The 13,572-nt window shown below is 38.7% G+C and overlaps 1 protein-coding gene and 1 long non-coding RNA gene across 2 annotated transcripts in view; both read left to right on the top strand.

The window, feature by feature from the left end:
• The first annotated feature begins 8,259 nt into the window (after positions 1-8,259).
• LOC127876588 (microsomal glutathione S-transferase 2-like) overlaps positions 8,260-13,572 on the top strand; it is an 11,816-nt gene continuing 6,503 nt past the window's right edge. The window contains exon 1 of the mRNA XM_052421913.1: positions 8,260-8,399. Coding sequence (XP_052277873.1) covers positions 8,327-8,399 — 73 coding nt within the window. The 5' untranslated portion in view covers positions 8,260-8,326. The remainder of the gene's footprint in view (positions 8,400-13,572) is intronic.
• Positions 12,395-13,563, top strand: LOC127876590 (uncharacterized). The gene is made up of 3 exons (XR_008047943.1): positions 12,395-12,487; positions 12,814-12,895; positions 13,402-13,563. It is a non-coding gene; the product is annotated as an uncharacterized LOC127876590 (long non-coding RNA).

Below are 13,572 nucleotides of genomic sequence, written 5' to 3'. Positions count from 1 at the left end.
CAAAATTGATGAAGAAATGGCTGTTCAAAACGATGCACCCCGTTTTCGGATGATTTCGAGTTGGATACCTTGTTATATATATATATATATTTGATGGTGAATTTTTTTTCTCCAGAAAAGTTGATTTTTCGTTATAATATGATAATTTATCATTCAAAATGATGTTTTCACTAATTAATATCATAGCCACACGCTAACCACCTTTGGTCGACGTTGACGGAAAGACCTGTACACAGACAATAACAGCAATTTTAAGAACAAAACAATCCTGTAATATTATGAAATACGAAATGTTATTAGTATCACGCACATATATTAGAATACAATCTTACGAAATCATTATTTTATAAAAAGAAAACTACTAAAACTCGCCTAGCTCGTAAAGCAAAGGGCACAAATGTAAGACTTGCGTCTACTTGGTGCACTTCGTAATGTGGTTGAATGCCAGCGCGGTCAGTAAATTCATAATGAAATAAAACAGTTCTATTGAATGACCAAAAAGAATCTTGCGTCTGAACGATTCTTTAATATGGCTGGACATAACAATTATTACATCAGCCTTCATGGGTGAACGCATCCTGGAGAGTGAACACAAGAAGTAAATACATGTACGTATTATATGAAAAGGGAGATACTAAATTGATCTGTATTACACATAATAATCAATAACTTGAAACACAATGTGGAATTTACTATACAAGTTGTTAATCTTAAAATGCACAACCTGGGTTGTTAATACACATGGTGGAACTTACAGTAAACCGTGTGCATTACACAAGCTGGAATTCTATATGATACTCAATATGGAACGCGTGATAAACTGTGTGGAACTTGGTGATAACTTGGATGAAAGTGTAGCATTAGGCCCTATATAGTAGAGATATGTTGACATCCGCACTAAATTTTAAAGGGGTTTAGTCATTGGCCCTATAAACTATCATGAAATATAAACACCGAACATTGCGTGAAGTCCGACATCATATTTTTTCTTAATAGCAAGGCCGTCGTGGGCGCTGCGGCCGGTGGTGAATTGAAGTACATCCATGCTACGACCAAATGTTTAGTGTTAAGCCACAACTAAAAGGATCAGCATATAATTCTATATTTGAGTTAAATCTACATATATGTTTGATATATTCCAGTTTCCTCGAGCTTTTTTGCGTCAATAATACGCATTCTGGACTCAGCGTTTTGGGCATAGAACCTTTGCAAACGTGACACTTTCGCCCACCAGCACGGAGAAGACGACCCCCCTACTCCCCAACACAGCACAGTTGATTGGTCGCAATTGGATACAGCGCACGACATGCTTTCTTACTTATAAAAACAAGATTGCTGATGGATGGACCTTGTGTAATTGGATATGGTTATAACAAAGATTGAAAAGAGTGTGGTGGATGAAAAAAATGCACTGAACATCTAATTGCTGACGGTTTTGCTGCGCAGAAAATACGGTTGTTAAGTTTCCTCGATATATCTTTCAGATTGAACACTAAATTTCAAAAGACCGTTTGAATCTACCAACAGTGTAAAATTCGAATGAAAAGCAGAGGTTCAAACACGTCAGTCATTCATTACCGAAATCATTTCAAAGGGGCCATTAACAGATTTTGGCATGTATTGAAGTGTGTCATTAAATGCTTTATATTGATAAATGTAAACATTGAATCTGAAAAGCTCCAGCAAAAAAAAAAACAAGAATAAAATTAAAGAAAGAAAAAAAGTAACCCCCAACTGAGCTCGAACCACTGACCCCTGGAGTAAGATACTATCGATTAGACCACTCAACCATCCGAGCTCACACAATTTGGGATGTATTTTATACTTTATATAAGCAATCCTCGTAGTATCACAAACTATAACGACAACAACAGAACTCTTCAAACTATTCAATCGTTTCGCGTTGCAACGCTTTATAATTTTCAGGTTTTTAAATCGTCAAAAGATGCAAACAATGGATATGTAAGAGCATGGTTAATGTTCAGCCTTACTGTTTCCTCACAAGTATCATAACTGCAACGAAAATTTGCGATTCTGAAACATTTTTTTTTCAGATTTGTCAATTTACCAAAACGTGAAAAGGCCCCTTTATAAGCAGTAAAAGCGGACAGGCCTTTGTTTGCGAACTTACCTCAAAAACAGGCGAACGCAATCTGCTGTTGACAAATACAGCTGTGGGAGAGATGAGGGGGTTAACAAATGAAACATGGTATTTAATTTTCCCAGTTACATGCTCAACCTCCGCGCAGAGATTTGCACTTATTGTATGCGAGTGCAAGGAACGACAACTCTGCGTGGAGATTGTTACAGGCTGTGCAAGATCGACAACTGTTTACTGCTACGCCAGTAGTTAATAGGAGCCTTAGGATTGACAGACAAGATAATCTTCGGCAAAACGTTTATTGAACAACTTCAATGAAAGAATTATATACAAGGGAAGTCACTCTACCCATATCAAGTACAACGAAACACCAAAATAACCAAATATATATTGGCGCTACCTCTTTTCTCCCCCTCAAAGACTGATATAATATATTATATGCATATTTGTTCATATCAATTACTCACTCAGGAGAATAAAAGGTGCCAGCCATTAAGTAACATTACACAAATCTTAATTTTCCACAAAAAACATACACATGAAATAAAACGGTTTATATGTGTAAGAGAAGCAATTTGGCAATGAAAATGTTAATAGTTATGTGGACATACCAACACTTCAATAAAAGTATCCAGGCATAGTTCAAGTGCCAGTGATAATGAATATTTTAAGAAAATAACTGTCTATACATATACATGTAAGTTATCTAAAAAAATCTCAGGCTAATAAATGATTAACTCTTCTGGACATGTACTATGAACATCAAACTAGTAAAAACAAAATTAACTAAGTTTGTAATAAAAATAAAGGAACAGTAACAATGATAAACAGGCTTATATTAGCACAACTTAAGTGATTTTAACTAGAAAATGACTAAAACTGAAAAACTTACATATTACTGTAGTGAGTAACATATTTATTTGTACATAGTAGAAAAAGGTGATGTGTAAATGTTAGACAAAATGTAACAAACACGAGTACAAAGTTCAACGTAAAACATAATCACTTAAATGCTTAGGCTGTTTTCGTGCACGTTGGGGCCTAGAAACGTGCTGACTGCATGGTCCTTCAGGCAAGTCAAGGACGGGAACTAGCGCCTCTGCTTCCTGGGGATTGTCATAAGAAGTCAAATCTTGCTGAGTAGGAATTTGAGACTCCATCTCCACACTGGGCTGGGTGAGTGTAGGAGGAACGAAGACTTGCGTTGATGGAGGATACGGATGGGTTACCGGTAAATCCTCGGAATCACTATCCACTGAATTGTGACACAAAGGCACTCGCGACTCAACACTTGATTGACAAGGAACATGGTAACACTCACTTATCTTGACTTTATAAGACAATGCGCGTAATTGATTGCCTATGAATTTCTTAATAAAGCACCACTGATTAGCACTATCAACAGACACAACCAAATAACGATCACGACATTGATGCTTCTTCCTATCGGAATATAAATACACTAAATCACCAACACTGATATTGGGTACTGCATTTGAAGTATCACTTTTGCATTTAGACTTAGCACTAAACTGATGATTGTCGAGTCGGTTATCATGTTGTTTCAAAATAAGCTCCCTATCAGATAAGGGAATCTGCTCATTTGTGAATTGACTTCTCTGTGTCCATATTTCTCTAGAAGAAAGGCCTGCATGTCGAATTCTGGAGTTTAATCGCGCAGTAGCAGTTGCTAACTGTAGTGGTGTAAGTGGATGACCGCCAGGTTCTTGTCGAACTATTTCAGATTCAAGCTCGAGAATAGCTTTTTCTGCAACAGGGTTCTTGTTTGGGTTCTTGACTCTACCCACATCCAAAACTACACGGTATCTGCGTAAAACGTCGTCTTGTTGTAATGCAATAAAACCTGGTGCTGGGTCACATCTAACTACTGCCATTGGTCCGTCAAGAGGATGTAACTCAACCATAAGACTGAGTAATGCACTACGTAATGTCTCAGCTCTTTCATTGTCAATGATACAAGATTTGGTCAAAGAGCTGACGGTTTCCCGCAAAACTAAAATCATCTGCTTGCTGCGGCGTAGAACGTCCACAGCAAAAGAAGCACCGACAATTTCAGGAGCTTCTTCGGATGATTGTTCAATTATAGTCTTAGGCACAGACTTTAAGGAAGCACACACATTACATGCATTGTGTACACGATTAACAACTTGAACTAAGTCTAAAAGATGAAATTGTCTTTTCACGGCTAACACAAGTTGATGTTTAGATGGGTGATCAAGCTTAATGTGAAGTGCAGTCACAAGTCCGTCAGCAATAGAGCGCGGAACTACAATGAGGTCAACAGGAGACACGAGAGGATCAGTTCGCGTCACCACCAAAATATTGTCTCTTGAAATGGAAACATCGTTCAAATATCTTTTGACATCCCGAACATTAGTTAGCTTCTTGGATGGTCTAGTACCCTGCCTGAGGTGAGCATGAACGCGGCGTAAGTCTGGGCAGCTTTGCTGAATGTCTTTCCAAGCTGATCTGGATGCATAAGGCAGTTGAAGACCCGAGGCCGCAGTATTTGCACCATACAAAGCGCGCACAACAGAGTCCTCAGTCTCTATTATAAATTTGCAAATTTGACAGTTCTGACTAGTGCACTCTGGGGCATTGCGACTAGCGAAGTCTGAGGGCAAATTCACAGATCCCGCCAGATGTCGTAGGTTCACACCATAACGACTGACAGTAGACAAGAAAGACGTGACTCTTGGACTGGACGAAAACTCACCTCTGCACAACCTCTCAATAGAACGAACACAAGGCAAACTGTCTGTTAAAACACATGTTTGGCACTTGGATTGAATAATGTAGGGACTGAAATGCTTTACTGCAGCATTGATAGATAAAGCCTCTATCTCGCAAGGTAGCCACGTCACTTGATGCTTCCGTAGTTTGGCACTGAAGAAACCGGCTAAATGTAGGCTATTGTTTCGGGTAACATACATAGTGGCACCTATGCCTCTCTGAACTACAGAGCCATCCGTAACAATCCAAATTTGATCGTCCGGCCTCGGTAATACTATTGACTTGTGGTTGAGAAGAGCTTTCTGTGCAGCCGTAAATTGGTTATGTAACTCATCACTCCACGAAATTTTGTCCTGTCCAGGGCGACCAGCGATAGCGTCTTCAAGCTGAGAGAGGTATCGTGATGTATTGGGGATCACTCTGCCCAAGATCTTATAAGCACCAATAAAACTTCGCAAACCCTTGACAGTTTCAGGAGTAGTACAAGTACACAAGGCTGATAATTTGTGTTTGCTTGCTGAAAGTGTGCCATTCGACCATGTCCAACCCAAGATAGTAGTTGTCGTAGGACATATGATTGTCTTTGTTGGCGATAATTTCAGGTTTGCTTTGTCTAGTGCTGTAAAAACACGCTTCCAATTTTCAAAGAGAGCTGACAGAGTGTCTGCACCACAATAAAGGTCATCAGCGAGCTTAGCTACAATGCCGTCTTCTAGACATTCACCTAGTACGCGGCACATGACCTCCTCAAGTGCTGTTTCAGAGCCTGGCATTCCCATCGCGGTCCTTGTATACACTCGTACACCCTTGAATGGTGTAACTACACCACAATATTTCATAGAGTCCTTGCTCAAGGGTATCTGGTAAAAAGCACTGGTCAGGTCGGTTACAATTAAATATTTCCACGGTGCAATAGTGCGCAAAATGGTGTCTACATCTGGCATTAAAGATGGCTGTGGTTTGCTGTACCTTGCTACCTCACTGAGAGCGGTAACTAGTCTGTAACCGCCCTGCGCCTTCTTCACTAAAAATGAGGGGTTCAAGTATTCGACACTAACGTCAACATCTTCTGGACGAGCAAAAACACCTTTTTCTTCCAGGTCATCAAACTTAGCCTGTAACTCAACAAGCTTGTCTCTTGCATATTGAGGTACTCTTCCTTTACGTTGCGGCGGTAGTGTGGGGCCCATGTTAACTTTTGCTTCGAAAAGTCCGCATGCTCCATTATATCCAGAAATGTCTCCATTGAAAACACTCTCATACAGGGTATGAAGGGAATGAAATTGAACTTTTATGTCATTGGGTAAAATGTTGTCAGGGTCCATATCAATGCTTTTTGATGAGGATTTCTCAATGCATACTGGTTCACACAAGGTAGGTTCAGACACAACGTTATTTAATACCATTGGGATAGTTGGAAGCACCTGGCAAAAATGATCGTGCTTGCCTAGCTTTTGTGGAATCCCAGAATCATTTAGGATTCTAATCTTTCCATCAATGGCATCTATTATCTGTGGGGTGGGCCAGGAACCGTTTGTGTTGACACAGTCAGATCTGGGCTCTAAAGCAAGAATTGTGTCTGGTGTTTCTGTCGAGGGTAACTGTACCTCAATGTAATCCCCTGGCCACACAATGGTATTGGAAGAAGATACTCGTAAAACATACGGACGTTTTGTTAAACCATCTGCATGTTTACTGTCACTAGATGAAGCAGAAGGGCCATATAATATTGGTGGATCAGATGCTATCCTGATTTCATGCTTCGATGGTCGGAGAGATATATCGTTCGCTTCCATGAAGGGGATACCACCTAGTACATCGACATCAAACTTGTCTACAACTAATGCATCAAAAGACAGCTGCCTGCAGCCCCTGGTGAACTTGATATGTACCTCACCTACGGTAGGAAGAGGGGTCATGCCATCAGCCTGAATAGCTGTCTGAGAGGCACTCATTACATGGATACCCAACTTTTTCGCAACTGAGAGCTTCATAATGTTAAGTTCAGCACCAGAATCAAGAGTTATTGTGGGGGTGTTATGCCCATAGAACACTTTAAAGGTTGGGGATCTTTTGGCACTGACACGACGGGTTGCTGGAGTAACCCGTAACATGCTTTTACTTTGATCCTCTTCACTGTTATAGCTATCGTCAGGATCTACAGCCTCCTCGCTTGTGTTCTCTTCAATGGTCTGTCTTATTTTGCCCATGTAGAGTTTGTCAGCCTCAGGTAAGAATTTACATGCACTTAAGAAGTGTTGAAATCGAGGGCGGCCGGCCTGTTTACACAAAGGACAAACAGGTCCATTGCGCTTTGTTTTGACAAAGTCCTTTGATTTCTGCATGGCTGTCCTCAGCACCTTAGAGTCTTGCATTGAAACCAACTCATCTAAAAGACTATCCATGGCAACAGATATCTCTGGCTTGATAGAAGCAATGGTCTTAGATCGAAGCTCTGTTCCATATCGCTGTCTAATCAAAGCAGGAAGGCCAGGGTTGATTGCACGCAACCACATTAAAACGATAATGTTTTCAAGTGACGGGGACATTTCCTCGTCCGAGTCTATATTTACTCCGTGATGAGTGATGTTACCGTCTCGCTTTAACAAATTATCCTCAACAAAACTTGTAATACGCTGAAAGAGATCTTCAGGTCTCTTTTCAGGCTTCAAGCTCAAGTTTAATGTCATTCAAATCTAGAAAATGAGCACCTGACTGTTGGAACCCAAAGTATTGTCTGCCAAATAAATTGAATCGAAGTAGAGTTTTTCACAATTGAATTTCTACTTATCACTGGGCAATAGTTTGCAATCTGACCAAGCATTAGTTCAAGATGAGTAACCTTTTGCTGGGCAGATCGTCTTGAAGCCTGTGGGATGTTTTCGCCATCATTTGCCAAACCACGTAGAGCCTGAGTTGGAGTTTTCTTCAGCCAGGTGAAACCGTCAACGAGGAATGGAGCAAAATTAGCATCAAGCGACAAGGTATATTCAAGATTTTGCCTCCAAGACTCAAAGGAAGTTATGGTTTCGCTTTTTGTCAAGCACCACTGTTTAGGTGCACGTGTTGCCATATTTAAGATTACAAGTCCACTGATAAAGGAGAAATCAGCGTCAATCTGGAATGTTTTGGCTCAGAAATAGCCTTACTGTTCAGAATGAAGCGTCGGTTCGTATTTAGCCGCTGCCACCACGCCAGTAGTTAATAGGAGCCTTAGGATTGACAGACAAGATAATCTTCGGCAAAACGTTTATTGAACAACTTCAATGAAAGAATTATATACAAGGGAAGTCACTCTACCCATATCAAGTACAACGAAACACCAAAATAACCAAATATATATTGGCGCTATTTCATTATATTTTGTCTGGTACCCAGCCTTAAATATGTAAACAAAGAACCAGATAAAATTGCAAATAAAGTTCATCGAACGTTAATATCTTTATTGTATAGTGTATACATAGTTTCTCAATGATGTCGTCTCTAGAATTAAAGGATTTGGTATGGGTGGGTGTAATCGCAGTTGGACATGCGTTTCAGTTAGTTGCGTTGATTTAGCAACTGTAAATTGTAAACGATTGGTTCATAATTTAAAACATCCTTACCTGTTCATGCTCCGCATAAAGCTTATTAATCAGGCTGTGTGTTATATCGTCATTTTCTTGTTTATCCTTATCCTAATCTTTCTCACCATCACCAAAAGATAACCTCAGGGAAATCTTCAGAATAAATTAGTTCAGAGTTTACGGAGTAGTGAACTTCCATTTGATAATGGTGTTTTATTTTCGGTAGATATTAGTTTATTAGCGGCATATACATTCGTGCTGTGATGTGACCATACCCGTAGCCAGGGGGGGGGGGGGCGTTGGGTGCGTTCGCACCCAATATTTTTTACGATTTAAAAAATAATTGTTCTATAAGTTGCACCCAACTTTATTCGACGCACAAATAGTTATTTATCTTCTCGCGGAATTCAGTGAGTCATCTTTTTTTAGCGTTACAATAATTTTGAATTGAGTAGGCTACCGACAGGTCTCCATGTTATGTCCCAGTACAACTATTTTCTGATCACCTCAATGGTTTTTCAGCAAAACATATCAGCTATGCTCAAGACAGGATAATTTTTGTCTGTTGTATGGAAAGAAAAATATCGTTTCTGCAAAGCAATCTAGCTTTTTTGTAGTCTATCAACACTAAATTGCATCTGTTCTGCCCCACATACAGAACTGTCCACAATGTTTTAATTATATCAAACTTGACAATAGGAAATATGTCCTACTCTTAAATAGTTATTATAATGATTTTAAAACGTAATACCATATGATAAGGTGGACGTTAACGTTTAATGTTTATTAACTGTGACGGATCTTGAGCATAATTGGAAAATAAGTCAATTTTTTCTTCAACGTCCTGGTATACATAGTTAAGGACTCTGAGACAATAGGGCTTGAAGTTTGTGGTTATAGGGTCTTTATGAAGCCTCAATTGTTTTATGTTTCTGAAATTCGTTTAAAAAAGATAACTAATTTGGTAGCAATAGTTTTAAAAAAAAGTAACCAATAATACCATTTTTATTTCTTTTTAGTATTGATGCAGATTCGAGAAGACCGAGTTTTGTTAATCAATGTGTGTTGTACAATACACTATAATACATACCTTACTATATATAGTAACAAATTTGTACAGTTGTTCATGCCATTATCACCATTGCGGGGTCATTATAAATATTCGGTCCTAGGGCCGATTATTTATATTCGGCCCTCAGAATGTGTGCGCGTGACGTTCAAATGGAAAAAAATGGCGTCCACATCCAGTCTTAGCCATAAAAAAGTAAAACATCTAGGTTATTGTTCTACTCACCGAAGTTGTGTCATAACCATGTTTATTTTCGTAAAGTTTAATTTGCTTTCATGACGAGTTAAAATTCTGAACACATTTCTTCATCGCAATCCATCTCTTCCATTTTAAAGCACTGGATGTAAGCAAGCAATTCTTTGTGGATAGACATTCTTTGATCGACTGACAAAGGAACGACTTATTCATCAAAGAAATTACCCTTTTAATTCAACATCGAATTCATTCGAACAGTTAAAGAACAATTCACTTACACTTTTCTTAAATTTAATCTATCAACTATTCAACAAAACATCGCTTTATTCGACATGTTAACGAAATCGAAAATGCAGTATCACCAGTTTCATTCCAGTTTTATATCCCAACACTGTTATTCACATTCATAATATTATAATAATCCATCGTAAACACACACACACACTAATCGTTCAATGCTTAAAAAATATTTAACTGTTAAATAAAAACACTCCAAGTCCGATTTGTTGTTGTCCTTAAATCCAAAGCGTCTAGCTAGTTTCGTAATTTAAAGTACGTCACATGAGATACGTCATAAATTTCGTAATCAATTCAAAGAAAATATAAGTACGGAAAGCTGGTTCTTCATAAATTTTAGTGAAGGACCAAAAAAGTATGATTTTATGACTCAAAACCTTGGCCCATCTATAATTTAGTATAAAAGTAAGATATATATTATAGACGTTAATACACGGCTGAGCCGGGCCGGGCAGTGATAATCGGCCCCAGGTCGCAAACGGCCCTCGGGCTAAAGCTCTCGGGCCGTTATGCTCCCTGCGGGCCGATTATCACTGCCCGGCCCGGCTCAGTCGTGTATTATCCTCTAAATAACCGCTCTGGTACTATCCATAGTAGCAGACAAACCATTTGAAAAAAGTCAAATATTTCATTTTAATTTGCTTGATTTATAACTGGTAGAATTTCGGAATGGTGAAATACACCAATTGTATCAAGATTCCAATAATTAATGATATTTTATACCGTTCTTATTGTTGATTTTACATTCTATAATTTTTTTGTTGCATATGTAAACTAATAGTGTGCGCGCATACTAGTGTCGGATTAAACACCGTATAAAATAATGTATTTCCGTGACTGATCGAAAAAGGTGGCTATTGAAAAACGGTAGTGGGGAATACTTGTATGTTATATCATATTCATGTTGATCAGTCACTGACTATGGTCAAAGAAAGTGAAATTTCATTTTTTTTAAAAGCTCTGTATCTTCATTCTCCAAATATAGTTAAAAAGTCACAAGAATGCAGGATTTTACGTTTCATTTTCAAAATTTTCTATGGAGTGGGGACCTCCAAACCCCTCGTTTGCAGACGGGGGACACCCTCTCCCGCACCTACCCCCTTCGCCAATTCGTTGCTCAATAACAATCGTTGATGGGGAAATTCGCAACCCCCCTTTTCAAAACCCACGCTACGGGCTTGTGTGATAAGATCATATTCATTGTATATTGGATTTCAGATACGCACTACTCAATTTGATGAAAGCCTGTTTTTTTTTAAATTTAATGAAGTTATTTATCTGGTTCTAAGTCACACGTGATTTTACATAATACTTAATATATAAGACATTCAGTTCTTACCTATATTTGAAAACTTCTTAATCGCCTTTGTCATATATATATATTTTTATTCTTCGTTCGAAATGTAACACCAGTTACACAAGTCCTCTGTTCTACAGGACATGCGGCGACGGAAGTGGCGGTGCTGCGGCGGAAGTACAAAATAAACCCGCCCACGATGGACGGACAGTCGGACTTCCTGCGAGCGGTCCGAGCTTTCCGAATTCCCACAGTATAATTATTTCAAACCATGCAGTCCCCCCTTCCAAAACAGTTCGTTCTTCACTAAACACTTCATTCGCTTCCTTTGAATGTGTTCCCACAAATACCAAACATAATGATATTTTCTTGAACTTAATATATCAACAATGTCTACACCCTTAAGTATACTAGCACTCTAAATGTCTGATAAGAATTGATTGGGAGGATTATTTTATGTCAGACCCTCAATGTATTGTTTTCTGAAATGTGTTCATACCCCTCCCTCCAGTTTTGAAGTAAAGGGGTATAATGAAATCACTGTTCAGGTCTGTCCTCCTGCCTTTGTGGCTGGCTATCGGTCTTTCTTTGCGGCGACAGATACAAACTTGCCCGAAGGCGTTCTCAATTTTCAAAGTACAACAATCACACTTGCAGATATTGTTCTTGTCGATAAAATGTGCGTTTGCGATTTTTCTTATTATACGTTAAAAATTACAACCCTATATTTGATATGTCAGAGCGTATAGTACTAGTAGTCCTCTCCATCTCCATGTTGTTACAGCATGCCCCTGCGCTGCTGTACACAATATGTTCAAATCATGCCCCGAGGGTAAATATGACCCAACCTGTGGGTCACATTCTTTATGTAGACTTGTATATCGCAAATACTATTTTTTCTGAAACTGAGGTCTATTATTTTGTATATAACTTTGTCGAGTTGTCCTTTTTGAAATGTTTTGAAACAATGCCGCTGTGATCGAACTGACCATGACCCTTTGCAACAATTTTATTTGTATCAGCTAGCTGCATATTTTGACATCCGTTTTCAATGTGTAATTTTACTGATTTTTGTGACAAATTCTTGAATTTGTGGCAGGAAATACGTAAAATAGATTGCATTACTTTTTGTTGTAGATAAAACTGCTTAGAGTTCAGCGTTCTGTTTGAAATAGTCCTATGGACGTCGGCTGCATTTTGCCACCAAGGTAAATAGATTGGACGTTTATGATTGATTAAAGCTTCGTTCTGTACGGACACGCGATATGGGCGCCATCATCTGTGTTTTGTTAAGACGCCTAAAACGTCGGAACTAATCTCGAATAATAACTGCAATTTCAATTTATGTTTAACTGAAATAACGGTTTTGGTGACAATGTGCTTTGGGGGAAAACCGGAGTACACGGTGCTAAATCTCACCTGCCCAATTTAGAGGTACCTATCTACACTCGCATGTGCCACGTATATTAATATTTAATAAATAATTGTAGATGATACCTCTACATATCTCATGTAGCGTTCAATTGTTTTCTAGCACCAACTGCAGTGTTGGGAATGGTCTATCTGTATACCAGACAAAGATACATCAAAGGCTACATTGAGGCTGCAGAGAAAAGGTAATCTCGCCTGTCCTGTAATACGACTTCACATTAACCAACTTAACCGACACATTTTTTATTTCACAATACTATAAATATAATATTCTATATATCAACATTAGAAAGGCAGCTAAGGCTTTCACCATCAAATCTCTTGTGCAAAATTAAACATAAAGCTGATGTGCCCTTTTCCATTGATGATATGAATATAGGTGGATTTTCGATTGATTATATGAACATAGTCATAGGTGGATTTTCAATTGATGATATGAACATAGGTGGAGTTTATGCTTTCGTTTTGTTTCATTTAAACGATTTCCAGGACAGTGAACCAGTGAGCGATAAAGGGATTTATACAAGGACACTTTTCTATATTTTGTTTTTTATCGGTTATATGTTAATTAATACGTGTGTGACACTTGATAACTGAGTGGTTTCGGACATGAATACATTTTGTTATGCAAGTTATAATACTAAATGTTCATCGAATGCGTTCTACAGTTCAACGCTTCGTGTGCTTTCAGGGTACCCCCGTTCTGGTTGAGCATCCGGGCCCTACAGGGCTTGTCAGTGCTCAGTATTGCGGGGCTGATCAACGCGGTGCTCCGGGAGTACGCGGGGGTCAACCTGGTTGCCATGGCGAGGGAGCGCATCTTTTGATTTTAATAAATAGTAAATAAAATACAGATATGTGT

Source organism: Dreissena polymorpha, chromosome 4 (genome assembly GCF_020536995.1).
Source record: "Dreissena polymorpha isolate Duluth1 chromosome 4, UMN_Dpol_1.0, whole genome shotgun sequence".
NCBI lineage: Eukaryota > Metazoa > Mollusca > Bivalvia > Myida > Dreissenidae > Dreissena > Dreissena polymorpha.
Note: the sequence above shows the minus strand (reverse complement) of the source record. Positions and strands in the feature narration are given on the sequence as shown.